At 37.6% G+C, this 27,034-nt stretch overlaps 1 protein-coding gene across 1 annotated transcript in view; it reads left to right on the forward strand.

The window, feature by feature from the left end:
* LOC137173422 (collagen alpha-1(XXI) chain-like) overlaps window positions 1-23,235 on the forward strand; it is a 71,918-nt gene extending 48,683 nt beyond the window's left edge. Inside the window, exons 23-31 of the mRNA XM_067578239.1 lie at window positions 3,760-3,831; window positions 4,345-4,380; window positions 7,171-7,215; window positions 11,400-11,432; window positions 12,759-12,914; window positions 13,195-13,249; window positions 14,817-15,011; window positions 17,596-17,673; window positions 18,175-23,235. Of these exons, the coding sequence (XP_067434340.1) occupies window positions 3,760-3,831; window positions 4,345-4,380; window positions 7,171-7,215; window positions 11,400-11,432; window positions 12,759-12,914; window positions 13,195-13,249; window positions 14,817-15,011; window positions 17,596-17,673; window positions 18,175-18,362 (858 nt within the window). The 3' untranslated portion in view covers window positions 18,363-23,235. The remainder of the gene's footprint in view (window positions 1-3,759; window positions 3,832-4,344; window positions 4,381-7,170; window positions 7,216-11,399; window positions 11,433-12,758; window positions 12,915-13,194; window positions 13,250-14,816; window positions 15,012-17,595; window positions 17,674-18,174) is intronic.
* Window positions 23,236-27,034: the final 3,799 nt, after the last annotated feature.

The raw sequence follows: 27,034 nt of genomic DNA on the forward strand, positions 1-27,034 counted from the left end.
ACACATCGCCTGTTATCGGGTATAGATAATGGATGGATGGAAGTCGGGTGGCTCGGGTGGCTGCATTCTCAGGTGCACATCATGATAACATTGCCACTCATCCAGCTGAAGTGGATGTCGAAGAGAGTGGGATTATTAACAGAATCAACAAAACCCTCAACAAAAACAAAATTACAAAACTATGATATGCTAGATCGGTATCAATAAAACATGATATAACATTACAGCATTTACTAAAGCATAAAAGAAAGCCTCAAGGAAAAATACTGTAGGTGTATGTCAATAGTCATGAGAATACAAATGCATTTGTCCAATACTAAGTAATGATGGTGACTGACACCTGTCCGTCAGCCCAGTAGAGTCTGAACAATAATATACCACAGTGTGATGCTAAGTGATGAGCTGTGTGCAGTGTATGATGCATCATAATTAGTATTCAGTACACAAATATACTGCAGATTCCCTGTATGCTTCAAAAGTGGAATCAGTGGAATCAGTGTAAATGTCCTGTACAATATCAATGTGTGAATGTGTGAATTAGCAAAGATAAAAGGAACAATAAAAAACAAATCAAATCAAGCTAAAGAAAAAGGCCATACCAGGTAATGAAAATACCATAAATCTGCAATTATGTTCCAAGAAACAATTATTAATATGACCAATGCTGAGAAAATTGTCCCAGGATTGATACAAAGATGATTATTTTATCTGATTTATTAAAGCAAAAACATACTGCTTCTTTCTTTTTTTGTTCCTCTTCCTTGTGCTGCAGTGTCTCTGAGTCAGAGGAGTTCGTGTTCTCTCCTGCAGTCTTTGTTTTCCTCTCAAAATCAAGTGTCAAGTATAAAGATTAGGGAGCAGGGCTGTAGTACTTGAGTCAGACCTGTTTTTCTATTATCTTGGACTTCACTTCCATCTATGTTATGGCTCAGACTTGTGTCAGTCTCAACCATCAGTTCTTTAGTATCACATGTAACGTTCTGCATGTTTGTTTAAAAGTGCAGATAATTCTTATTCTCCATTGTATGTCTAAGTCATGTAACCATTATTTTTCTATTTTAGATGTGTAGTTTAGTGGACAAATGTGAGGAAAAATATCAATCTTTTGTACTTAGCTTGAAAATTTTGCCAGATGATTTAATTTATATAACTATATTTTTTTTAGTGGTGTAATCACAATTTCAAGGAAAAAAGCAACATTTAGGGAAATTTTCATTATCTCCTGTTCCTTTCATATTTTAAGCTTTTTTTTTTTTAATTCAAAAGGACTTTACTGAGTGATGGAAGTTATATCAGTTGATGCTCACCAAAAACAACAGTGAGACAACAGTAAGAGGAATACTGAATGGGCATGGCTGAGGGTTTTTTTAGTCCTGACTCAATCTCAAAATTGCTCAGTCTTGGACTAGTCTTAGACTCTGAAGTGGTCTTGACTATAGCCCTGTTAGGGTGTAGACATAGATACTGTTTCTGGTCTGTGGGACGTGTGTCAGCTGCCACTATATTGCAGAGGGCATCTGTCTGCTTTACACAGTAGAGAATGTCAGACTGTGCTGTGTTTGGATGTGCTACTGAGAGAAATGGCAAAACCAATGAACGAGGAATAACATTTAATAGGCAAGTAGTTATTTTACAACATTCTACTGTCACGAGCATGCTGAATTTAATATACTGTTGTCACTTTGGAAGATGTATCTAATCTTTGTGAACATATTGTGGAAACACAGGATGGCATTAACAACCTTCATTTTAGCCTCATATCTTTGTTTGTGAGAAACTTTCACAAATTGAGGCAACACCACATAGCAAAAGTCCAAACTCTGCAAATGTAGAGTAACAGTTTAAGAAAACAGCTAGGCCTATGTAAAGTAGTGTTGTTCCACGGTTAGTAACTTGTAGCTTCCATAATGACAGCAGCACAGCACCTATCTGATGATCTCCCTTAAACACTCAAACAAGAAACAGTATTTTTTTACATTGACTGAGCCTTTCATCTCTCTCATAAACAAACATGCAGCCCCCAACTCATCTTTATTCTTTATGGATTAACACATACATATCGATAATGATCAGCAAATAATATAATATATAATAACAACATAACTAAATAATAACATAACTACTTTCTTACTTTTAGTCAAGTTCGACTGTTGTGCCGCCACCACACATAAAGGGCAGTTGATGCTATTTGTGTGGAAAAAAAGGTGACGTTTGATAACAAAAAATGAAACAGAGGCAAAAATGAACCCCGGGAAGAGCAACAAAAATAACTTAAAGCAAAGCAAAGAACAAACAAATAAAATCTGCAGCCTCACAGCAAGCTGCCACCTACTCTCTTCCCTACTCTATCACAACTGACCAGTGACTGGTGTTTTACCTTCTCAGCATCCTCTAACTGGAACGAACCATCTATTCAGGTTACCACAGGGTGAGCTAGACTGATACCACACTTTTGAAACATACAGAACATTGAGATGAAATTTCTCTGTTACTGCTGACGAATCACAATTTGTCACACATGCACTACCATGAATGCACCAAATTACGCAGAATGTAGTTTTACCACAGAACAGTTTTATCCTTCCTATCTCAACATGACAGAGCCTAGTGACTCACTGCTTAGTGCAGCTAATGATGCACACCTGTTGTCACTGACACTGATTAAGCAGATGATCTGCTACCTACATCACAAAACTATAGAACAAAAGGACTGAAGCCCTTCAACAAAATATGACATTGTGAAACAAACCACCAAAAGGAAACCATTCCGTTGTTTGTGTAACATGACTGATAAATTAATAGAAACATTGGACTGAAATTAGTGATTTAACACAAAAACACCAGTAATGTTGGAACCCAGGTCCCAGTGGAAAGGAAGAAGAGCAACCTTTTTCACAAAGATATTAAATGCAAGACTTACATGTAATGGAGTCTTTTACATTGTGGTATTTCTGCTTTTACAGTAAAGAATCTGAATATTTCTTTCACCTCTGTGACTGAGCCTTTATTTTCCAAAAGCATGTACGCGGTTTTGCACCTTTATTCTCCAATCCCACGGAGCCTTCACTCTCAAAATGGCGCTTGGGATTAGCGAGGGCACTGCTAATGCCCCCCCGAGGGGTCGGGGTGTGATGCTGGTGACAGCTTTTGTCTCTCTCTTTGCCAAACCAACCTCATTTTCTGTCTCTTTGCTCTTATCCTGCCAGACAGTTCTTATTTCTCCACATCCTTTTGATTAATGACAGCTACAGTTTTAATGCAGCTTGTTTGTTAAATTTTTGAGCAATTACACCTATAAATGTCAACCATTGTGGCTTTTAAAAAAGAGTCTGAGCTGTGTCTGTTTAATTAAAGGTAACCTTGGTTATTTTTAAGATGCCATCCTTCAAAGCAGATGCTACTTTTTGAGTAAAGGGGAGCTTGAAGACTTTTCACTCCACAATCTTTATAACTCATATTTAACCAGCCTTGATTACTGGTTAAGAGCATTTTCTTTCTCATTGGGAAGTTATCACAGGGTATTGAAAAGACAGTCAAACACACACACACACACAACTGCTCAGGTTTTATATGTTTTTAAATATTCTATTTCAGTACTTTATTTTTATCTGCCAGATACACATTGTCCCAAGTTGGATTCCACACAAAGGCAACCTGAAAGCTTTGGTTTTCTATCCCGTGTGAAATAAATGACCATGTCTGTGACCCCTTTTCGTAAATGCCATCCTGTGAATCCCATACATCCTTTAACCTTTCCAGGGATCAACAGGAGAGCCAGGTTTTCCAGGGCTCCCGGGTGCCATGGGGCTTCCGGGGTTCAAAGGCCATAAGGTGAGAGCCAATTCAACAACATACACATGAACAAAATAAAACGTGGCTTTGTTTGGACTTAATGAAGTCTACAATTGGCAACATAAGCAACACTTCATGAATGATTCATAGCTTTTGCTGTCAAGAGTTTGTACATTTATATGTTGTACACTAGAAATGTTGACAGCTTAACATAATACATGCTTGTTAATGTATTATTCAGGTTCTGTTTAGATGACATGATTAATTTTAATGGCACTGAAGGTTGTCTTTCACACTTCAAAAGCGGTACACTCAGGCGCTTTCATTATACAGTACAAACAATCCTTATTCAGATCCGTCTGATTTACATGCTGTATGTTGTTTTCTGTGTGTTCTTCCACAGGACATTAATGCTATTTTTCTGTTGTTAATTCTTTGTTATAGAGATGTCAAACTGTTTCTTTGTTATAGAGTTGTCAAGCTGTTAGTGTCAAGTCAAAAACCTGAATCAAAGCTGGATGTCTTCTCTAATGTTCAGTGTTGTATTTGTAGGGGGAGCAGGGTGAAAGAGGATCCAAAGGAAACCAGGTATTGTGCTTTTTATTTATTACTTACTGAGCAACACTTGCACCTCATTTTTCACTCTTACAGTATGTTTTCACGACCCAGTGCATGTAGGAGTTATTAGTTCAGTCGTAACTCCTGTCTTAAAACAGAATGTTTATTGAGAATAGATAAAACACAGTTACTTTTCATGCCAACAGTCTTACCAGAGACATCAGAGAGCAGTCCACAGGTGCAATCTGTGAAAGCTGGAATGTGCCACTGTAATTCCTCAGTGCTCAATTATTCATAAATTGATTAAAAGTAAATATATATAGTTTAATATAGTACATATATACTATTTGATATAAATTCGCTTGATATAAGCAGTAGCTATTTCACTTTCTAAACTGCATGAATTCCTATTGATATAAATTATAGATTTACAACGTAAATAAAAGTTTCTGAAATTAAATACTGGATACCTTTACCTTGGAAGTTAAAAGCATAAAATTACACTTGGTTCATTAAGACCATTATTTTTGGTTATTTTGGTATGGCTGTTTCGACTTGTATGTTTACATTACATTGCTTTTTGATTAGATAATGCTCCAGATCAGGTCTGAAATTAAGATTTTGGAAATATCGAGGTACTAGTTGCCATAGACACCAAAAACCCTGCAAATTTAACTTTTTTTAACTGTTTACTTACATTGTCCTGTAAATAATGGTCTAAATGCTGCTTCAAAAATCCTGCACTATGCCAGGAATACAATATTAATCAAAAATAGTAACATTTAAAAAGCCCACTATGTATACTTTGTATTTTGAAATGTCACTCCTCTTCACATTGTTAAAACTGCAAAATTTCCAGTATATATATATATATATATATATATATATATATATATATATATATATATATATATATATATGTACATCATCAATACATCATCAATGACCTCTTCCAGATTATCACATCAAATCCAATTTTGCTTATAAAGCACATGTAAAAACAACCATTGTTGACCAAAGTGATGTACAATAAAATAACATAAATAAAATAACATAACATGGTGACGGCAAAAAAGCAGCAGAGATAACATAACAATACTATCCCATAAGCATACACAAATAAATAAGTAAAGGAACAGTTGGAAAATACAGGAGAGTAAAAAGTGAAACATAAAACCTTAAGGACACTCAAAGGCCTGAGAAAACATGTGGGTCTTAGAACGCATTATAAGTGTCTACAGAGGGGGAACATGTAATTTAAAATGGTAAAATGGTCAAATTTCAAAGTTGGATCAAAAATTACACCAAGATTTCTGGCATGCGCATGCAGTTTAGGCGCCAGGGGCCCTCAGTGATTAACTATACCCCCGATGGAGTTGGAGGGACTAAATAAGACCACTTCGGCCTTACTGTCATTTAACTGAAGACTATATAAAATTTCTGTCAGCTAAAACATTCTAAAAAGGTTGGGTGGTGCTAACCAATATGCCTCTTTCACAGCAGACATTTTAACTTGTCATAGAAGTAAAAGCACAGGTGTTGCTAATAACATTAACGATGGCTTTGTTCTACTCAGGTGTCCCATAGACCATGAGAGTGTGACAGTGAGTTAGTGTGTGTAATACCAGGACCCTGAAACTGAAGCAGCTAAATGGAATCCAGCCATCATTCATTGTATTATTTACACCTGTACCTTTCCTACTATCACATTTCAAAATGTTTTCCATGAAAAGGGCCTATCTAGCAAATCACTACTTTGAACCTAATTATGAAACAGTTGGTCTAACTTTTCCTGCAGGAGTGTTACATGTGCTCTTTCCTAACCAGCCTGTTCAGGGATATGATTTGGAAACATCTGTCTCTAAATTTACAGCAAGTCAAGATGTGTGCAGCAACTATTCTAGTGATTCAGCAATACTGTTTTTTCATTGGCTGCCAAATTTAAATGTTTTATGTCACACTGATTTATGTTAGCCTCTTAGTGGTGATTAGGAAATGTGGGATGTTTAAGTAGGCTTCAATATGTTAGAGTAAATGTAAAAAGCTAATCTAATTTAATCTAATCTAAAGTCATTTTTACAGTCACTTTGAATGCAGTCACTTGCACATAAAAGTTTTGCAATATACACTGCGGTTTACTTTTGGTTTTTTGTTAATGTCATACTGTACAATGTCTTTGGTCGTTCATTACTACAGAAGGGCTGAGGCTTATCCCAGCATGAACACATGAGCACATGAATCCCTCCATGTTGTAGCAACAAGATTCCACCCTGCTCCACTTCTACCTTTGTGAATGCAGCATCAGTCACAAATTGAACAATTGGTCAAAGCATGTGATGAATGCTCTGATTCAATTTCCTCCCTTTACGTGCACTAATGGAGAACAGTGTGGTGGCCCAGAGAAGCAGAGAAAGGAGAGCACAGTGTATCAGTGCTTCAGGATGTGGTTGGAAAGCCACACACGAGATAAAAAGTCAGGTTTCTTAAAGGTCACTGCTAGCCAATTCCTATCCCCTCTCTCTCTGGGTTTCTCTTATTGGCTGCTAGTGGTAATCATGACCTTTTCTCCAATCATACACACACTCTCTCTCTCTCTCTCTCTCTCTCTCTCACACACACACACACACACACACACACACACACACAGAATCAAGACATGGAGCAGCACACACTAATACACACACATACCTAAATCGAAGCATTTGTTGCTGTACACATTCAATCTCACCCTTGCACACACACAACACATGAAGCTGTCCAAGCACGTATGTAAACAAACTGGCACACACCTTGACTTAATCTTGATGTATCTCTTTGCAGGGGGAGCGAGGCAGAGATGGAGATCCAGGGACTCCTGGTGTACCTGTGAGTGTAGTCTCATTCTGCTTCCACTGGGTGGCAGTGAAGCTTATGTTTCCATAGCTTCAGCAGGGTTTAAATATGTGTGTTTGTGTGAATCTGAGTGTGGTCATGGGGACCAAGTGTCCCCACAGGGGCATGAGGATGAGGAAAATCCTCCGCAACAACAATGTCTTGGTCATTCCTGATTTACAAGGAGCTAATTTGGGGTTAGAACTTGAGTTTTTGGTTAAATTGTGAAATAGGTTTAGGTTGGGGTGGGATGATTGTAGAGTCAGGAATAACATTATGATAGGCTATAGGTGATACTAAAGATTTTGAATTAAATTCCTGAACAGATTGAATTATTAATTTAATTACAGAATCAGTATGATGGAATTCATACATAACTCCTTTTGAGATTATTAATTTTGAATAAAGCATGTCTCTAATAAATAAAATAAACATCACTAGATACATGCCACCATAAAACTTTATTTCAAAATAAATTATATTAATAAAGTCTACTAATATAACACCTCCCTGAAGGTGACTTTACAAGGTGCTTTACAAGATTAAAGACAGACAGCATATAAAAACACATGAAAATGCAATAAAAGACCAAATAGAAAAGACTACAAGCAAACAGCAATACAGGATGGAATAAAAGAAAATATAATGGGAAAACAAGACAAAATGGGAAGAGACAACTTAGAAATGAGAGTATAAAACAGCATTGAAACTCCAGACAGTAATACAAAATCAAAAAATCAAATAAGATGCAAACTGTTTAGGAGAGTTGTTCCACAGTCTCAGGGCCCTGATGGCAAAGGCACACTTTGGTGTTTAGGCTCAACCTCAGAACAACCAAGAGGATCATAGTGACACAGTTCAGTTTCTTGGTATAAAGGCAGAGCAGGTTGAATTACAGGCAGTAGGTTATAGAGTGCGGTCACACCATCATTTAAAACTCAGATCAAATTGTATCTTCTCTGTCAGTTGATTTCACCAGGGTGAAGTAAATCTGCACAAATCTTTTGCAACAGGTTCTACTCTGACTTGTGATATGCAATGTTGACCCATAGCAAACCGTACTGACAGTGTCGACATTTGAGGGAACCGTAACAGAGGGCCAAAGACTCCAAAAATGGAGGAAGCTTGTAGCTCATTAGTTGTGTTGAACCATTCACTTTTATCTAACTCTCCTCTGCTGGAGTATAAGCTGCTCCCCAAAAGAAGAAGGTTTGTAGACAGTTATGAGACAGGAGTCAATGGTGGAAACATGTCTCCTGAATCAACTGTTTTAACTTATTGCTACATTAGCAACAGACCCAACGAGCTGGCAAACTAACAGTTAGCATGCTAGCTAGCTAGCTTGGACAGCTATTGTAACCATGTTACTAATAACATTAACAGTGGCTCTTCATTCATTCAACATAATTGATGGTATTAGTTACACCTGTCCTTTTCCCACTGTGACATGTCAAAATGTTGATTGTGAAAAAAGTCTATTATGACTGACGAGCACTAGCACGTTCCCTGTTGGAAACCATTTTCACAGTTTGAAGGACCAAGCATCTAGTATGGAGGATGTTTTTGCTCACATTTAAAAGTCCAGTCCAAATAGAAAATTAAAAGAAATAACATTAAAAAGCTTATTATTTTGCTACAATACTAGGAATAATCAGGCCATAATTAAACTTAAAAAGAAAAAAGAAATTGAAAAAGCAAATTTAAAAGGTAAAATGATCATTTGAAAATGTAAAGTGACAATGAAAAAAATGAAATTTAAAATGCAAATTGTGTGCAATGTGCCAATTTCTGGTGTGACTGAGCCTCAAACATTGGCAGCAGACAGGCAGGTGTTTCAGGAACACAGTACAGGATTCAGGCAAGAGATTGGCGGAAACACAGTGACAGCAAAACAACATTGACCTTATGGCAAATAGTTCAACATTTTGGCATAAATGCTTAATCACCTTTTTGCAAACATTTTTATGAGAAGATTGATAACTTTCTTAGGGTTGTACTGTAAATATGAAGCTAGAGCTAGCAGCAGGTTAGCTTAGCTTAGTAAGACTGGAAACAGCTAGCCCGGCTCTGTCTAAATGTAACAAAATCCACCTATCAGCACCTCTAAAGCTCAGTGTCATGTGTTCTCTACACATACAGCTCTAGTAGCTTGTATGAATAGATAGACTTCTGTTAAAATATAGATGGGAAATATTTTCAAATTGTTGGCAGGGAGGAATGATTTGATCTTGGCAACAAGGTAACATAAAGTTCTATAATCTGAAAAAAGCAGGATTACATAAATGATTTGTTTATACATTTTATCTTCATCAATAATTAGTCATGAACAGACATGATGATATAAATTGTTGTGTGATCCGCAATTTCCAGATTTCAATTTGTAATTTATATTTTTTAGGAACAATGCCAAGTGAATTGCATTTAAGAATCATTTAAAGTATTATTCACTGAGGTATCAATCATATCCCTAGATAGAGATTAGACAATGAATCCAGGTGTGTGTGTGTGTGTGTGTGTGTGCACAGCAATAACTATATTGCATCATGTGGAGACAGAGTTGTGTAGTCTCAACTGTGACACTTGAGACAGATAAAACAATTGTATTTCTCACTATGCAGGTTAATGTTCACACTCTGTAATTCCACTGTATTGAGAGCAGCCCAGCCTCCTTGTGACACACTCTCAAGGCTAAATGCATCAGCAGTGAATCACAAGTGTGTCACTGCTGAAATGAATATGACATATTTTTTGTCTTAAGACAGACTTCCTAATTCTTTCTGGGTAAAATGACTATGGCTCTGCAGTGCAACTTGAGAAAGGGTGTGTTCCGTTTGCCTCCTCCTCTATTGGGAAGTAATGTGGAGTTTAATTTAGAGCACAAAAGCGAGGCTCATGTTGCTTTGCACGTTTTTATTTTGCAAAGACCTGTAGGCTACAATGCAAATGTTGCTAGCAAAGACTACAAATTGCACCAACATTTTTCTAAACCTGGTAGCTGCATCTGAAGGCAAGCATTTGCCAAGCCAATTTTTTGTTCTGTTATTGTAGCCTATAAATGTGAAAATTCTGCAAATTAGCAAAGGATTTTTGTGAGAGATAAAAACATACCACAGAAACAATGATAGAAGAAGCTAGTCTGAAACCTGTTTTCCTGTTATGACATTAAGCCACTTGAGTGAAACTGCTCAACTTTTACCGCAGTGACATTTTCTTGTGTTACCTCTGACGCACAATGAAGCAGTTTATCTGTTAAATGATGTGTTTCCAAACATCTGTTTTCTTATCCAAGTCTCAGCAGCTTGTTAAAGTTGTGTCAAAGAGAATTGGGAACAATTAGCTTTTCCTCCAGTTTGTTTGAAGTACTTAGTTTAGTAGAGTGGAAAACAAATGAGAGCTTCCGTTTCACAGGGTAATCATAATGAGTGAGACTGGTTGTCTCTAGGTTGTCGCGCATGAGCCTCCAAGGACATCTGCCTAAAGTTGAACCTTTCTCAATATCCTCATGTCATGCTACTGGGCTCCTTTTGAATATTTGAATAAGTGTGGTAGCCAATGCCAGCTTGTTTTTTTGGGTTTTATTTACACTGATTGGCACCCTGTTGTGTCCCTAGTGTTTGCAGACTTTGCATCTATGAATAGGGTGTTTGCTAGCAGGGCAGAGCAGAGTTTATGTGCTTTGACCATTAAAGAGTGTGTTATTAAAAAATACTTCCTGATATGACACTGTGTTTCCTTGGACCAAGCTTTTTAGGAGATCTCCAAGCACTATGATGGCTAAAATGAGAATTGGAGAACATATGGATGGAAAAAAGGAAGCATTTGAAGGGAAACGGAACACACTCGGAATTCTCAGATATACGTCCGAGTAAAAAAAGAATTGGTGTTACCACGGGATAGTGCTTTTTAAGGACTAACAGATCCACAGATCTTTCATCACATTATAACAAGTAGAAAAAAGGGTTAGAGAATGCATTGCAATAACCAATCTAAAATGTTTTGTAAGCTTTGTAAGTTTTGACAGAGAGGAAAGCGGTTCTGCATCAGCAATGCAGAGCAGCGAGCATTGCTCCTCTGACATACTGTCTCAGCCTTTGATATGTAAGCAGAAGTTTCTAACTGTCTCTCTCTATTTCTTCCTCTTTTATTTTCCCCCCCACCCTTTTTCTTTCTTCCGTCAGGGCGAAGTGGGACCCAGGGGAAGGAAAGGAGAGGTTTGTCGAATTAGACTTTGCGGTATTAGATATAATCCATTCTGTCTTATTCTGCACCGCAGTGAGAAGCCCTGTCAAGCCTGCACGGCTGCTATAGAAGACTTACAGAGCCAATACCTCCAGGCCTGGGGAAATCTGGCCCCCCGGGCAAAAATATACATCACAAAAGCGCTCTTTTCTAAAGGCGCACACATCTGAAATATCAAACACTTACTGTACTGTCTGCAGAATCACAATTTGTGGGGCTATAGCCTCCCTCAGTTGTGCAAGTGCTGTACGTTTTGTAGGATATCATTTAATACAAGTCCAAACATGCTTTATGATCACTGATACAAAACCATTGTGGGAATAGGAAACTTTGGAACACTGTATGTAGATGTAATTGCTATTCTTGACCATTTGATAAGCATCTCCCCCTGTAGTTATTGTTGATATACTTGTCAAGCTTTCTGTTCCTTCATGGCACATGTGCAGCCACGATAATGGTGACAGACTCAAAATTTCTGAAACAATGGGTCCTTGATTTCAGATAGTACATACAAGTAAACTTCTTCTACCTAGCTGGCAACTGTTGATTTTTGCTGGCTGAAATGAAGATTGCAGAGTTTATTAGCTGTTGCAACTAGCCAATTAAGCTAACATTAGCTCATGAGTTGGTTAAATGCTGTCTGCAGGTTACTTTTTAAATGTGTCTGGCTGACATGTTGTTAAACGAGAATACTACAAAAGGTCTTAAATATGCACTTGCATGGCTACATATGTGATCTAAAAGTCTAAAAGACTGAGGCTGAAACTGCATGTCTCAGACAAGAGGTCAGCATCCTCACCATCTGATGGCTCCATGTAGAGGAATGTAGAGCTAGTTAATTTTGCTATTATAAGGATGATAAGGAAAAATGTAAGATCAGACTGAAATACTACACATTTAATGTGCTAGTTGTGAACAGGGATTATTTTAATGTAACCCATAACCACACAAACAAATCAAGTGGTATTAAAAAGTAGTTAGTCAACAATTACAGCTAAGTTAGAGCAGATAATCATTGTTTAATTCATTCCTTACACTCTTGTTCTTGTGTTTATGGTTTTGGAAAGGCAACACGCCCCACCACCATCCAAACTCTTTGTATACTTACTACTTGCTTGATAGGCCTGCTGTGCGTAGTTGCCGCTGCTAAGCTATGATTGGACAATTGCTGTTCAGGAGAGAGGTTTAGAAAACGGTAAACTAGGAGTGATTTGGTCAAATATTGCAAAATTAGTCCCATTTTATTTTATTTTTTGTGTACTATAATGTGAGATTTTCTGTCCTCTCCGCTTCTTCAGAAAGGATTGACAGGGGATGTGGGCCCCAGGGGGCCTGACGGAAAGAAAGGAGACATGGGCCACATGGGCCATATGGGTGCTGTTGGTCCCAGGGGATTTCCAGGCCAGGATGGATTGCCAGGCCAACCAGGCCAACCAGGATATCCTGGGAAGCCTGTGAGTGAACCACCTCCTGACCACCTCCTCTGAACAGATAAAGCAAAAAAAGAAAGATGGGCTGAAAGTTACAGTCAGTGATTTCAAGCCTGGATAAGGGGAGTTATGTTTGCTAGTAATGGGGGCACAGCTGTCAGTGTGTGTGTGGGCTATTTGAAGACAGAGTGGGGAGAGTTAAGAAGATCCTGTAAATCTGCAGGCATACTCAATCACAGGTTGAGCCTGTTTTCCCAGTCCCAGAGTGGATTCAGCTGAATCAAAGTGTAATTGTGTGTTTCAGGCCAAGCCTCCCTCAGATGAACATCTTCTAAAGCTCTGCTCTGATGTTCTGCGTAGTAAGTATCTGTTTTTATGTCACTTTGCTGAGTATGAAAGCTGAGCTCTGAAAATTCCACCCAGTATATACCAAACACTGCAGTTGTCTTGGGCTTAGAGTTGCACATATTACATAATACCTTAGATTGATTTATGTTGATTATATAACAAACTAGGGTTAAACAGCTTTATCTGGTGGACAAGGAACAGAACAAACATGAGACAGCAACAAATAGACTATAAATCTAAATAAAATATGTAATTGTCCTTTTTACGCTAAAAGCATGCTCACACCAGAAAGTGGTACAGCAAATTGGGTGGTTCTAGCAGCTTGATGATGTAGTGAGTACTCACTGGGCCAGTTGGTGAACCATTCACTGCTCAACCAGTAACATGCTAGCGCTCAGTCACAATAGCTCTGCTCCAGTCCCAGCTTGGTTACTAATGGAACAATAAGTTCACACAGTTTATTAAAAAGACATATTTGTCTCTGACCCTTGTCTCTGTCAGTAAACCATGCGTTTTGTGGCACAGATCTTATTCTGTCAGAGGATGGTTGAATAATATCCAAATTGGATAATACAGTAAAATTTTAAAATTAAACAAAACCACCTGAGCTGTCCATGTCTGCTGTGCACATCCACATCCATTTATAAATTAATCTAGCCCTTAATAAGCTATGGTAGCTCACTGTGTTTTGGATTCTCTGGCTCTGTTTCCTCAAAGGTCAGCACTGTCAAGACAGTTTGCCATTGCACAGTCAATTCATGTGTGAACTCGATGCAAAAGAAACATGCCAGTTTACCTCACCCAAGCAAGCAAATCCAATAATCATCTGTTCACCAATTCCAGTTCATATCACTTCCATTCAAATGAATCGATTTTCCTACTAAATTTCACCATTTGAAATCCTGATGTGACCAGACCTTGATGACTAACAATAGTTGTGATTGTGCTGCTGTAGATGACACATATTTGGACCCCCTCACTTTCCCCAAATGAGCAAAGATAAAGTAAAATAAGAGAATAGAAGAAGAAACAAAAAGCCTTTTTGGCTGATGGTAGAAGGTAGTTTGCCCATTTTGTAATGATGATATGATGATGCTGTGATGATAATGATGATAATTTTATCATATTACAGTAATGCTGTTTCCACAGCAACCCAGCCACTCCTTTAACTGTCCCATCAGACTGCACAGGAGAAATCTGGGATGCATTTGAGGAATTGGAGCATTCTCCAGGATGGCAGACTTTTTCAGCTCATGGGGTGAAGGATGAAGAAGCATAGTTAGCTGAATGGAAAGCACCCATTGGCTCTGTAGCAAACAGGCTCCTGATTGGCCGCTTATTCCAGTGTAGTGGCAACTAATAGGATTAGACTAATAGAATTCAGGAGAGAGAAAAGAGTCTGTTGTAATCAGTGAATTGATGACTATGATTATATTTCTGGGATAAATATATAGTCACTGTTTTGACCATTTCCTTTTTTATGTGCTTCTAATTATTATGTGGTCAGACTCTCTCAGTTTAGACATGATGTTTAAAATATTTATGTATTAATAATCACCTTCTGGCTGTGCCCTGCAGACCAACTCCCAGCATTGCTCCAGTCCCTGGCCCCCCCAGCTAGCTGTGAACCCTGCCACAGCATGAAGGGACCCCCAGGCACGCCAGGAGCACCGGGACCCAAAGGCTCCATGGGAACTCCAGGCTACCCTGGCAGGAGTGGTGCTCCAGGTTACCCAGGACCTCCTGGAATGCGGGGTTCTCTGGGCCTTAAAGGTGATTTAGCCAACAATGTTGAATTTCTTCTGAGGTCAAACATTTCAAAAGATTAATCTCAAGACCTGAGGATGGGTTAATGTTACCTGTAGGCAATGTTCACTCTAAGCCAGTGGTCTACTCCATTATCTGAATCCCAACAAGAATATTCAGTCTTTTTACCCTGATGAAAACAAGACAATAAATAACATCACTACTTCATGAACAAGAGCCAGCACAAAATTTACTGCTGTTTTCATCTACGATTAAAATCAAAACAGTGTCATCGACTTACAAATTGGATGTGTTGATGTTCACTGTACCCCATAAAACAACATCATTAAACAAGTGAACATCAGTAAAAGTCAGCAGAGCAAAAGACAACAAATACTGCATGCAAAAAACCAACTGAACGAGCTGTCTTTGATTTATCACCACTTCAAGACACAGAGTGGCTAATCAGCTGTGAAAGATGCCAAACTGTATCACTCCACTGCTGTATATGATTTTGACTTGTTAGTTCAGGAAAACGGCAACTTGAGAGGTGTCAGGATTGGTTTAAAACACTAAAGGAAGAGACTGAAAGCTGACTGTAAGGAGAAAATGAATGATGCTGTATATACTGTATGTCCGGGAGGAAATTTTATGGAGGTACCCATTCATTCACTATTAAGATTAAGATCCAAATCTGATGTCATGGCCACTGACTGATCAGATGTACTGCATTCACTGATGCCATTTATAGTGAGCCAATTTGATGAAGCTACACGTCAAGATCAGTTTACTTGACGTGAAGTTCTGGTCAGTGTGTGAAAAACAGTGTTAAAAAAATAAATTTCTTCTTAATGACCATTAAACAATAGAGACTGGAGCCGAAGTATCAAAATTGAACAGAATTTATTTTCTTGTACAAGAAGGAGCGTTTCACAATGCAACACACAGGATGAGGTTACAAAGAAAAAGGCTCCCAGTGGAGCGCCTATAACAGGGTTTTATACACCTTAAGTGGGCGTTACAGTTCCTTTCTTAATCTATCAAAATACAGACTTATTTATCTTATTTATCATGTCTGTTTTCAGTTCTCCTGTCCAGGAGCCATCTTGCCCAACTGTCCCCCAGATGATGTCTCACACTTTCTCCAACAAATTTTAATTTCTACATCTTCCTCTTAACAAACATAATACTGAACTTCCTTGAACCTTAGCTGATAAGTCTGCTGATGTTGCAGAGTTGCAGTACAAGACAGGAACAATTCATCATGATCTAGATAAAATAGTAACACTCATACGCAGTGCAATCATAATTTTTATAACAAACAGCTTCATAATGTTTTCTGTGGCTCTGGAGGAGCTTTGACATCAGAGAAAATAACACTGATGACATCACAATGACATCATTAGGGTTATTCAAAGTCTGGTCATGAACACTAGATTTTATCAGAAATCTGATGTCATGGAGATTTAGAAGTCAGAGAGAGTCTACAAAAGATGCTATCAAGTTGCATTATGGGAAGTGTAGGATCCAGCATTTTCAAGCTTATATAAGGACACTAAGTTAGAATATTTCAGCCTCTGTTGCATCAATTTTATCCATTCTGTTTTTTTTTGTTCAACAGTCCCCCCACTTTATGGAAGTGCAATACTAGATCACAAGAGTACCCCTTTAACTTATTTGGTTTTAGATTCTTTGCTTTTATTTCAGTTCACTATTGTGCATGTGTAAGAGAGGGAAGATGATGAATAAGAGGCAAGATTAACTCTACATGTACATGATTCTTGTTCACTGAAATCCACTCTACATACACGCTGAGTTGTAAATGATATTACAGTATGTACAGTAAGTTCCACTAGAGAGCAGGGTGGGGGAAAATTGAACACAGTGTGTTAAGTAACAGAAATGTGGTTTAGACGAACCAAATGACAGAATAATGTCTATTTTCGATGATTGTACTTATGGTCAGTCATCTGGACAGAGAGACACTTTCTTTTTCCTCCAGGAAAATTGCCAGGTCATAGAAAGTGGCACAACATTCACAACTGCATATACGGGTTTTTTGTGTCATCAATGGTTTTGCACTTTTTAAATTAACAAAGGACATTTGCTATGAAGTTTTTAATTGAAAGTTGCTGTGTAAAATGTTGCCATAGTGGACATGAATGATGTCAAAAACTCCAAAAATAAGACCTGTGCTGAAAAAGAAGAAAACAAAAGAAACCTAATTTAAAGCCCCTATGATTAGGATTTTAATAAATCCAGCTTTAATGCCCCATAGTGGTAATATCAAAAACATGCTGTGGCAGTCCACAGCATGCTGAAAGCAACGTTTTTATATAAACAGAGCCTCTACAAACAGAAACTGTTGCATTTAAATTGTACAATTTTATAAAACATTTCTTTATTAGGGCTTTAAGGGTTCATTCTTTCAGTGAAATAAATTGCTGTAGTGTTTACTTGGTATGAAATCCTACAGACTCTTCCACAGAATAGGAATGGACATCGCTGGGTTAGAGGGAACATTGCCTTTAATTTCCTGCAGCTCTGAATCTGGCAGCTCATTTATAGAAACTCTAATGCTGTCTTTAAAGCAGACATATTTTGTCCCTAGGTGACATGGGACCAAGAGGGCTCAAAGGCAGCAATGGAGAAGGTCACACTGGACCTCCAGGTCCACCTGGACAGCCAGGTATGTAAGAAGCACAGCAGCATCAGCCTGTTTTCTGGAGGATCTTCACCCATTAAGCCATTTTGTGGAGTTGCAGCTATTTCAGCAACCTAACCACAGTGTTCTGACATCTGAGCTTTCAGATCTGTGCATGAGTGCATTTTTAACAAAAATGCATCAAGGCTGTTTGTAGTCTTACATTATTAACAAACGTGTGGGTGGACACTGTTTGTACTTAATTTTCAGTGAGTACTTTTAGTGACAGCTTGATAGATGGGGTGAGGGCAATTAACAGACAGTGAGTGCTTTATTTCTCTGTGGAAGCCATAATAGCCTATTAATTCATCATAGAGAATATGAGTAGATGCAGTTTATGATCCAGCATGTGCTATTTTTGGTTCATAAAAGTAATTTAATGTAATCTTTGACTTTTTTCCATACATGAGACAGAAATACCAAAAACAACTGTGTTTTATCTATCTGTATATATTTTTCAATTTTTTTCTTTCCTTACATCTGCAGGGGTTCAGGGTCCTCGTGGCTTTGATGGAATCGGCCATCCAGGCAACCAGGGAATTCCTGGGGAACCAGGACCCCCAGGTGATCCTGGTAAACAGGGCAACCCAGGGCTTCCAGGGATTTGTGATGTTTCCATGTGCTATCAGACCTACAACCTCAGGGAACATTACAGCAAAGGACCCAATGTCTGATGACACAGCAGCATGGGAGAGGCTGCTATTGGTTAAACACTCATGTGTTTTAAGGAAGCGATGTACTGTATCACTGATTTACTGAGATGTGTGTGACTGTATGAGCAGACTGTGTGGAGAACAGCTGCACTGGAGACAGAAATAACCTCATTAGTTGAGTTAACATGGACAGGGCTTTGACTCATGATTATGGAATTCATGATCAAAGGTGGTCAGCAGGCCAGCTTACTGGCTAGCTTACTGATACCAGGTTAACATGGCTACTTTATATTTAAAGTTTGGATAGCAGGTTTAAATAGTGGGCTCCAATCCTGAGTTAGGCAGATTAGCACCAAAATGGTTGTAACTTGGTTGTGTTGGTTATTGTGTTACTAGGAAGAGAGCTAGGATTTGGAATAACATTAAAAATAGCTACCTCCTCTTTTAGCTGAGTTCCTCTTTACATTTCAGTTGAACACATTGCTAACAAGACAGGATGCTAAGAGGCCTAACACCATTAGTCTGATCAAATTTCAACACAAGATTCATGCGCAAAAAACTGATCTTTATACAACAAAATGTATAAAATATATATGAATAAAATAAAAATAAGATATCCTCATGCATTATAATTAAGCCAAATAAGACCATGGGCTTTCTTTTATACTGTGTGTCAGCTAATGTGGGGAAAAAAGGTACTATTATATTTTTCCAGACCATGAGTCCACATGAAAAACTACACATAACTGCGTATTATCGACAAAAGTGAACATGAATTACCACTCATGTTGTGCTTTGAAAAACTGTAGTTACTTTGGCTTCACCAGTTAGAGTTTATATCAACCAGTGAGGTTATTTCTACCTTCAGAGCCGCTCTGCCTCAGAGAAATGATTGTATCTATGAATCATGTGAAAACTGCAGTACATTCCTTGACAATGAATTTGGATATGTCACAATGAAGGAATCAGACACACCATTTTCGCCTGATTATCATGTGAAAGTTTAGCTAACTGTCAAGTTCAGGCAGTTTGATTAAAGATAAAAACCTCACAGTTAGTAGCAGAAATCTTTTCGGACTGATTTAGAAATTAAGTTGAAAGCTAATGCAGACGTCCATCCACCATTCCAACTACAGACCTCTCTCTTTGCCCCACATTATTTTACTGTCAACATGCTTCTAGTGCATCCTACATGTGTTTCTTTCTGGTGGAAGAACATAATTCTATCACCTTTTGTGTATGGAGCACCAGGATTAGTGCTAATCCTAATCCATCACTGTGACAGACAGGGTCTGTTTTCACCCATTATATTTATGTTGTAATGTTTTGCAATATCGTATAGACCTTTATGTACCTCAACTGCAATATAAGAGACAGGCCTTTATTTCTTATTCCCTTGTTTTATAAGTATATCTTTGAATTCTCTGTTGCCAAATCTGCTCCATCTTACTTTGCTGTTAGTCCAAACTCAAAACTTCCTACATGTCTACCTACTGCTCTAAGTTTCTCTCCTCCAACAAAAATACTGTTTTTCTCTATGGTTAGCTACTCTTAGCGAAACACTTTCTACACTGATGTTTAATTAAAATATCAATAGGGCATGATCCACCCAATTTCTGGTAGGCTATTCATCTCTAAACGTCTACAGAAAGTGTTGCGTTTCATCAATGGTAGCTTAACCACGCTTGAAAAAACGTCAAAGTAGAAGTGATCAGAAACAGTGTTGAACAGAAATATTGAAAGTCACAAAGATTTTGAAAATTCTAATTAAATATTGGTAATATGGAACAATCTGTTGAAACAACAGCAATGCACCGCGTTGTGTGTGCTGTGATAATGTGTTAGCAAAGAAAAAGGTTAGGTGGTGTATGATCAGCTGCCTGGGTGGTTGCACACTTTCACACTCCAGCATCAAGCTGGACAGTAGATTTCCTATAGACATTCTTGTAGATTTGCTCACTCAGTTCAGCACCTGCTTTTCCAAACGTGCACTGTTACTTATTATTCACACCTCACTAGTCTTTCAGTCTGCTTGTTTGTTGGACCCACTGTGTGACTAATTTTTTGACCATGCTTTAATGTTGTAAAGTTATATAGTAGACCTACAATGTGAATGGGTGGATTCCATTTTAGCATTATCTGTCAATGCTTTTCAAATTCAGTGAATGATAGAAAATGCTAAGTTGGCACAACTTTTAGCATTTAATGCATTGCTTTTGTTCAGTGAAATTCTAGCAAACCACAGCTGGGCAGACAATTAAGACTTAAGTCTCCATTCTATAATTCATCTAAGGTCTCAGCAGAAGGAATTCAGATAAGCTTGGGTATTCAGTCACTGGAGAAATGACGCTTCAGTGGGAACAAGTCTGTGGAGCCAAATAGAGCAGCTATTTCAGATCCAGGTGTCAGGATTTAGCAACAATAAGCTGCTACAGGCATCATATTGACTGTTAGAGGCAAAAAAAACAATAAGCATTCACCTACAGAAATAAACAGCAAAACATTGTGTTTGCAAGAAGCAGGACAAGATACATTCTTTTTTTTTCTTCAGTTTTTGTTCAGAAGACTGTACTTCTATGGTCACATACAGAAAATATTGGTTGCTTTATGGTCAATGGCTCTTTCTTTCTCGAGAAGAGAGACTTAAAATTCCATGTATGCTGAGGACTGATAAGACAAATATGTTGTGACAAAACTCTGTCTAAGACTTGTAACCTTTCCAAATGCTGTATGGAGTCACAAACGGGTTAGTGCCTCTCTCTGGGGTTCAGACTTCAGGAAGCCAGCTTCCAAACTGTTATTTGTTGCATTCAAACAGGATTTTTTTACCTGTCAGAGTAAGCTTGGCAGGTTTCGACGTATCACTGCTGTAAGAGTAGCGAGCTGTGGTGCACATTCAAGTCATTTGAGTCTTAAAAAGTGCAAAGAATTCAGGTGTGCATTAAGCCAACAGTCCTGCTGGAAGAGTAGTGATTATAGTGAGATGATCCTACTATTTATTGCTATGGTTATTTTTGCAGTGCATTTTTTTTCCTAATTTTTGGTAAAAATATGATTTAACTGATTAAAGATATTACACAACTTTGCTATATGTCCTGAGCCTCTAGCTTTTCAGTTTCATAGTTTGCGACCATTATGTTTTTTAAGTGTTTTAACAACAAAACTAAACTTCTGAGGCCTGCATAGCGGCCCCTAGTTGCTACATTGTTCATCAAATCAGTGTGAAATAATTTGATGAAACAAACATATTGATGATTTTGCTATTCGTAGATACTTTCCAGTAGTGTAAATTTGCCCTAGATACTAGATTTTAAAGGCATGGGGTCATTAAAAGCATAAGTGTCCATCCTCTTTGGACCATGAATGTGCTCAAGAAATGTCATTGGAATATGTACATTAAACGATCAATTATCTTGTGTACAAAGTTAATATCTTGGACTTGGGTGGTGCTGGAGCAAACTTATCTGATGGAAATGTTAGGTGATAACGCTACCCCCTATAAAATAGAGCTCATATACACCTAATTTCCTGCAGATTTTTTGTATCAGTGTATTTCACTTGCTTCTCCTACAACAGCCAAACCATGATTGACGTTTTTATAGTTATGTTCAGGCAAACTCAAAGCACTTGGTTAAGGTTAGAGAGCTGCTAGTGTTGGTTGAATATTAACACTGAAAAAAAAAATAGTAACCTTGATGATATCATCATGTTGCCGTCAGATGCATGATGGGAAATCCAGTATTTTTGACCCATACTAGAGAGTAATACTAGAAAGTTAGAATATCGTGTCCTCTGCTGCTCTGATTATGACCATTCTATTTTTAATCTGACTCTTGTGAGTTCCCCAGCTTTATGGAAACACAATACTTAATTGCTGGTGTACCCCTTTAACCAAGTGTTTTACCAGCCTAAATCTAACAACACATGGGATACATTGACGCAAACTCAAGTCTATTGCTTTGTATACCCAACCATCCACCCTTACCACCTCCTACGACTTCTCTGCGGCATAGGAATGTTGTAAGATAAGAAAAAAAAATTGCCACTGATTACAATCCAGGCAAAATGTATCCCCAAAAAATATTTGGCAAAGCAAATTAGTAGTATATAAAAGGTATTGTGTGGGAGACAGTGTTGTATGAGGTCACAAAAATATTAATGAGGTTGGATATTCATACCAAATCTCCATTCTTGACAGACTTTTGTTTACAAAAGTGTCACATGAACAATAAGTGACAGTTAAGGCTCATAAGGCATTTATCATATGAGAATAGATTTAACAGCAAATCCTCAAATCTAAATGACAAAAGGCCTGTTTGTCAGTGCCTACAGCGTTACACTCACATGCTGTGTACACTCAGCCTCCCACTCCAACCTCCCACCTGAAGCTTTTTGCAGCAGTATGTCATCACACTACTTCCGCTTTTGCTACTGAGGAAGCTTCCGTTTTTCTGCTGAGTACAGTCTCACATTTAATGCCGTGACTGTGAAACCTGTAGCTGTGGTTGTTTTTGACACAGCTTTAATCTGTTATCTTGAAAATCTTTTCTTATATCTGTATCATCAAAAAGGGGCCAACCAGTAACCATCCTCACAGCAAAAACAGTCTGTGCTGTGTCGGTTTATTTTCCAGTGCAGATGGTGACATGATTAGTCACATTTAACAGTGCAGTTTGTCTGTGTTTTAATTTTATTTCAGTATGCAGGGGTTAGAAAAACATCCTCTGTGTTTGTAATATATTCTGACAAACATCCATTTCTAACTTTTTAAAAGTTTATATTATCTGTTATATCCGTAAATGCTGGAAAAATGCAATGTTTACAATGGTATTTTTGTATAAACGTATGATTACATTGCATCATTATTTTTGATGGAAAACTATTTTATATGAAAATAAATATTAATTATGGAACACTGATTTTTCACTGTTCTTCATTGCAGTTTTTCATTATTTCATCATAATTCTGTCAGTACAGATTTTTGGTTAAAACACACAATTTATTCAGGGGAATAAATTATTTCACTTAGAATCATTTACATATATCATTTTAAAGCCAATAACTAAGCAATAAAAATTTAAATATTGTAATGAAAATCATTTTATAACTGAATAAAAACAGCCTCACATGTGGTTTTTATTATCATAAACATTCACATATCAAAAGATCCCCGCAAACAGACAAAAAATTAGAGACCATAGTCAGCACAGCTTACAGACCACATGATTCTAGAGACAGAAATAGAGTAACAGCACTGACCAATCAGACTGACTAATAAAACCTAGGTGTGGTCACACAACCTTGCAACAGATTTCATGTTATTTCTACACACGTATTCCAAGATAACACATGTTCTAACTGGTCTGCTTGTTTTATCAATGTGTTTAGGCCTACAAGGGCATGAGAGAAGGTAAATTACACCAACAAGTGTGCAGCTAAGACACCGCCTGATGCTTTAGGTTTTGCCTGTAGTATGACTTGTTAAAGTTCTCATTCACATGGATTTTTTTGTCTGTGTGTGTGCAACCTTTTTATGAAATGGGAATGTTGATTTTGGCCACAAACACTGTTACTATTCTTGTCATTATAAACATGGCCACACCTGTTAGTGTGCATGCTGGCATTTTCAAATTTACTTACTCATTTTTTCTTTTGTGAATTCACTACATACTCCAAACATGTTTAGAACCAGCACACAGTTTGTGGCTGGGATGTAGGGCAGGATGAACTATCAAGACTCACTTCTGACATATTCAGGTGTTAAGTGTGGATTGCTAACCCATGGTTTACAAGGAAGCTAAAATATTGCTGATATTGCTATAAACGATACAGAATTTGACATTATTATTATTATTATCATTAGCAGTAGTAGTAGTAATAGTAGTAGTAGTTATGTAGGAACCAGCATTTTTGGAGCTTAACCCATATGAGGGATGAACATTTCAGCCTGTTTCTGCTTTGATTATGACCATTTTCTCAGTGTCTTTTGAGTCCCCCCAACTTTATGAAACTGCAATACTAAATCACTGGAGTCCCATTTAAACTCATTGGATTACCTTATTCTTAATTACAAATGTTTCCGATTAGCTTTTGAGTACGTATTGCAGCTGGGCTTTGTCCGATTGGCTATCCGAATGAATAATGTCCATTCAATCAGGTTAGTCAGTTTTTTCAAAGCCTCCACTCATCAGGTTTATCTCAATTTAATTAAAGGAGCTGATGTTTTCAGCCAGTCAGGGTCCACTGATTCAGTCACTACATTCTCTTTTAAATTTTAAATTCTCTGTGCGCCCACACAGGTGTTTTCCACTTATACTGATTAGACGTCTGCATAGGTGAAGTTGGGTGAGGTTATGATGGAATTACATGAGGTCACCAAACTTTACAAATAGCTATCATATGTATGTAAAGTAATATGTCTTTTTTTAACCGTTGAATATTTATCTCAGCATTCTGTACACTCTTCACTTCTTTGCACTGTTTGTATCCTGTTTACAGTTCACAGAAACAGTTTCACCTGTATGTAGACATTCCTTGTGTATATTTCCAAGATCGTTGTGTTGTTATTTTGTGTAAGTACATTGAGAGCCACTAAACCAGTGTCAAATTCCTTGTTTGCATAAACATACCTGGCCAATAAAGATGATTCTGATTCTGATAATGCAAATGATAAAGGTAGGACATCTCCAACCCAAACAGGTAGAACTAAACTAATCAGGTTATTGACAATGCTTGCTCAGTATCTTATAGAAATTACAGAGATGAAACTCAAGCATTATCATTTTATTTATTATTTAATTTTATTATGTCCAGCTGTATTTCTGTGCTGGGAAAAATACCCCAGAGAAGCTGCATTCAGCAGTTTGTACAGTTTGTTTTAAAGGCAGTGCTTGATGGTGATATATAGAAGATACAGTGGGCTATAAACAAAAAGTTATTAAAAATAGATGTTTTCCACAGCAGACATTTGCTATATCTTAATTCCCTTAACTGCGGTGTATTTTCAGCCTTCGTTTCCCCTTAAAATACACTGTTAATCTGCAAATTAATAAAAACCTGCATTCTGTGTTTATACTGTATATCTGCCTAACCACAGTGTGTGAATTAGAGGTTGGACAAATAAATCGATATTGCAACATATATAAGTGATATTTCCACTTGCGATATGTTATCGATACACTAGTGCAAAGTATTGTACATTTTTTTAAACTTTGGTAGCTGAAAAGTGGTAGCTGAACACACTGGTGACGGTCAGATGGACATCAGTTGTAGGTGAGAACGAGGAAGAAATGCAAGCTAAATAACCAGCCATGAGCTGCTGCTGTGTCTGTGCTGGAAAGACAGTCAGCTGGAGCTTTGACAGTCACTAGAAATACATTCATGGCCCTTTGTGAAAGTTTCTGTGTGGTACCTGTGTTGTTAGCTGAGCTAGCAGCTCTACTACAAGAGGCTCTCTGGTGTGTGTGTGTGTCTGTAATGTCAGAATGTAGCTGCTGATGATTGTCATGTTAATGTTTAGCCTACTGTTGTCATTCGTCAGCCCTGGATATCTTGTTAACTCTGAATATAGCACAGTTAGTTATCTGTGGGTTGTGTGCTGTGTTTACTGCCACAGAGAAGGAATAAATCTTTGGGTTATTAGCACAACAACGCCTCTCTGTTGTCTCAGACTTGTTAACTCTACCAGCAGCTGCAAAGGCTGCCGTCATGTATCCTCCCTCAAGTCTCCTCAGGGATCCTTCCTCGCTCCCTGCTCCTCCTCGAGCGTGGAACAATCAAATAAGGGAAACGAGATTTCACTTATCAAAGTAGGAAAAGCACAGGTGGAACTAACAATATTAACAATGGTTCCAGCAGTAAACCTAAATGGAGTTCAGCCATTATTCTTGTCAAAATATACAAAAAAAGTAAATATAAAAATGAAAAACAGGAAAAAACCCATTATGTGTCATAAAACTGCTGTGACACCAGGAAGGGAAATAAACCTTAAAAGTTAAAAGTTCAACTAAAGGATGTGGTGTGAACATCAGCTGCGTTAGTAGTGTTGAAAGTCAGGAGATCACCAGATTATTGTAATGACGCAACTATATAACTACTTTAAATATCAGTAGTGGAAAAACACTAAATACATTTACTCAAATAGGAAGAGGAGAGAAGAAAAAACAAAATTCTGATACACAAATCTGTTATCAGTTGTTGGACTTTTTCTCTAATCTTTGATTTTTGCTGAAATATTGGATCATTTGAACATTTATTGAAATGAAACCATGTGAGAAGTTTAGAGGGAAAAATCATTATTTGGTGGAGCTGTTAACAACTCATAGGCATCTGAAATGTGACCCGACTACACACTGCTTTATGTAAGACGTTAAAAGCCAACAAGGCTTAACAATGTGTTGTATTTTAAAAGCTTGTTATATTATCCATTGTGTCAAATCTTCATCTGAAAAGTAACTAAAGCTGTCAAATAAATGTAGTGGAGTAGAAAGTATAATATAGTACTATCAAATGGAAATACTCAAATAAAGTACAAGTACCTCAAAATTGTACTTCAGTACAGTACTTGAGTAAATGTACTTACTTATATTCCTCCAAAGGATTTAATGTGAGGACATCATGTACTAGTAAGGTGATACATTTGTTAATTGTCCTACAACAAAAATAACAGTAGAGCTCCTGAAATCATGAAAAAC

Source organism: Thunnus thynnus, chromosome 21, assembly GCF_963924715.1.
Source record: "Thunnus thynnus chromosome 21, fThuThy2.1, whole genome shotgun sequence".
Classification (NCBI taxonomy): domain Eukaryota; kingdom Metazoa; phylum Chordata; class Actinopteri; order Scombriformes; family Scombridae; genus Thunnus; species Thunnus thynnus.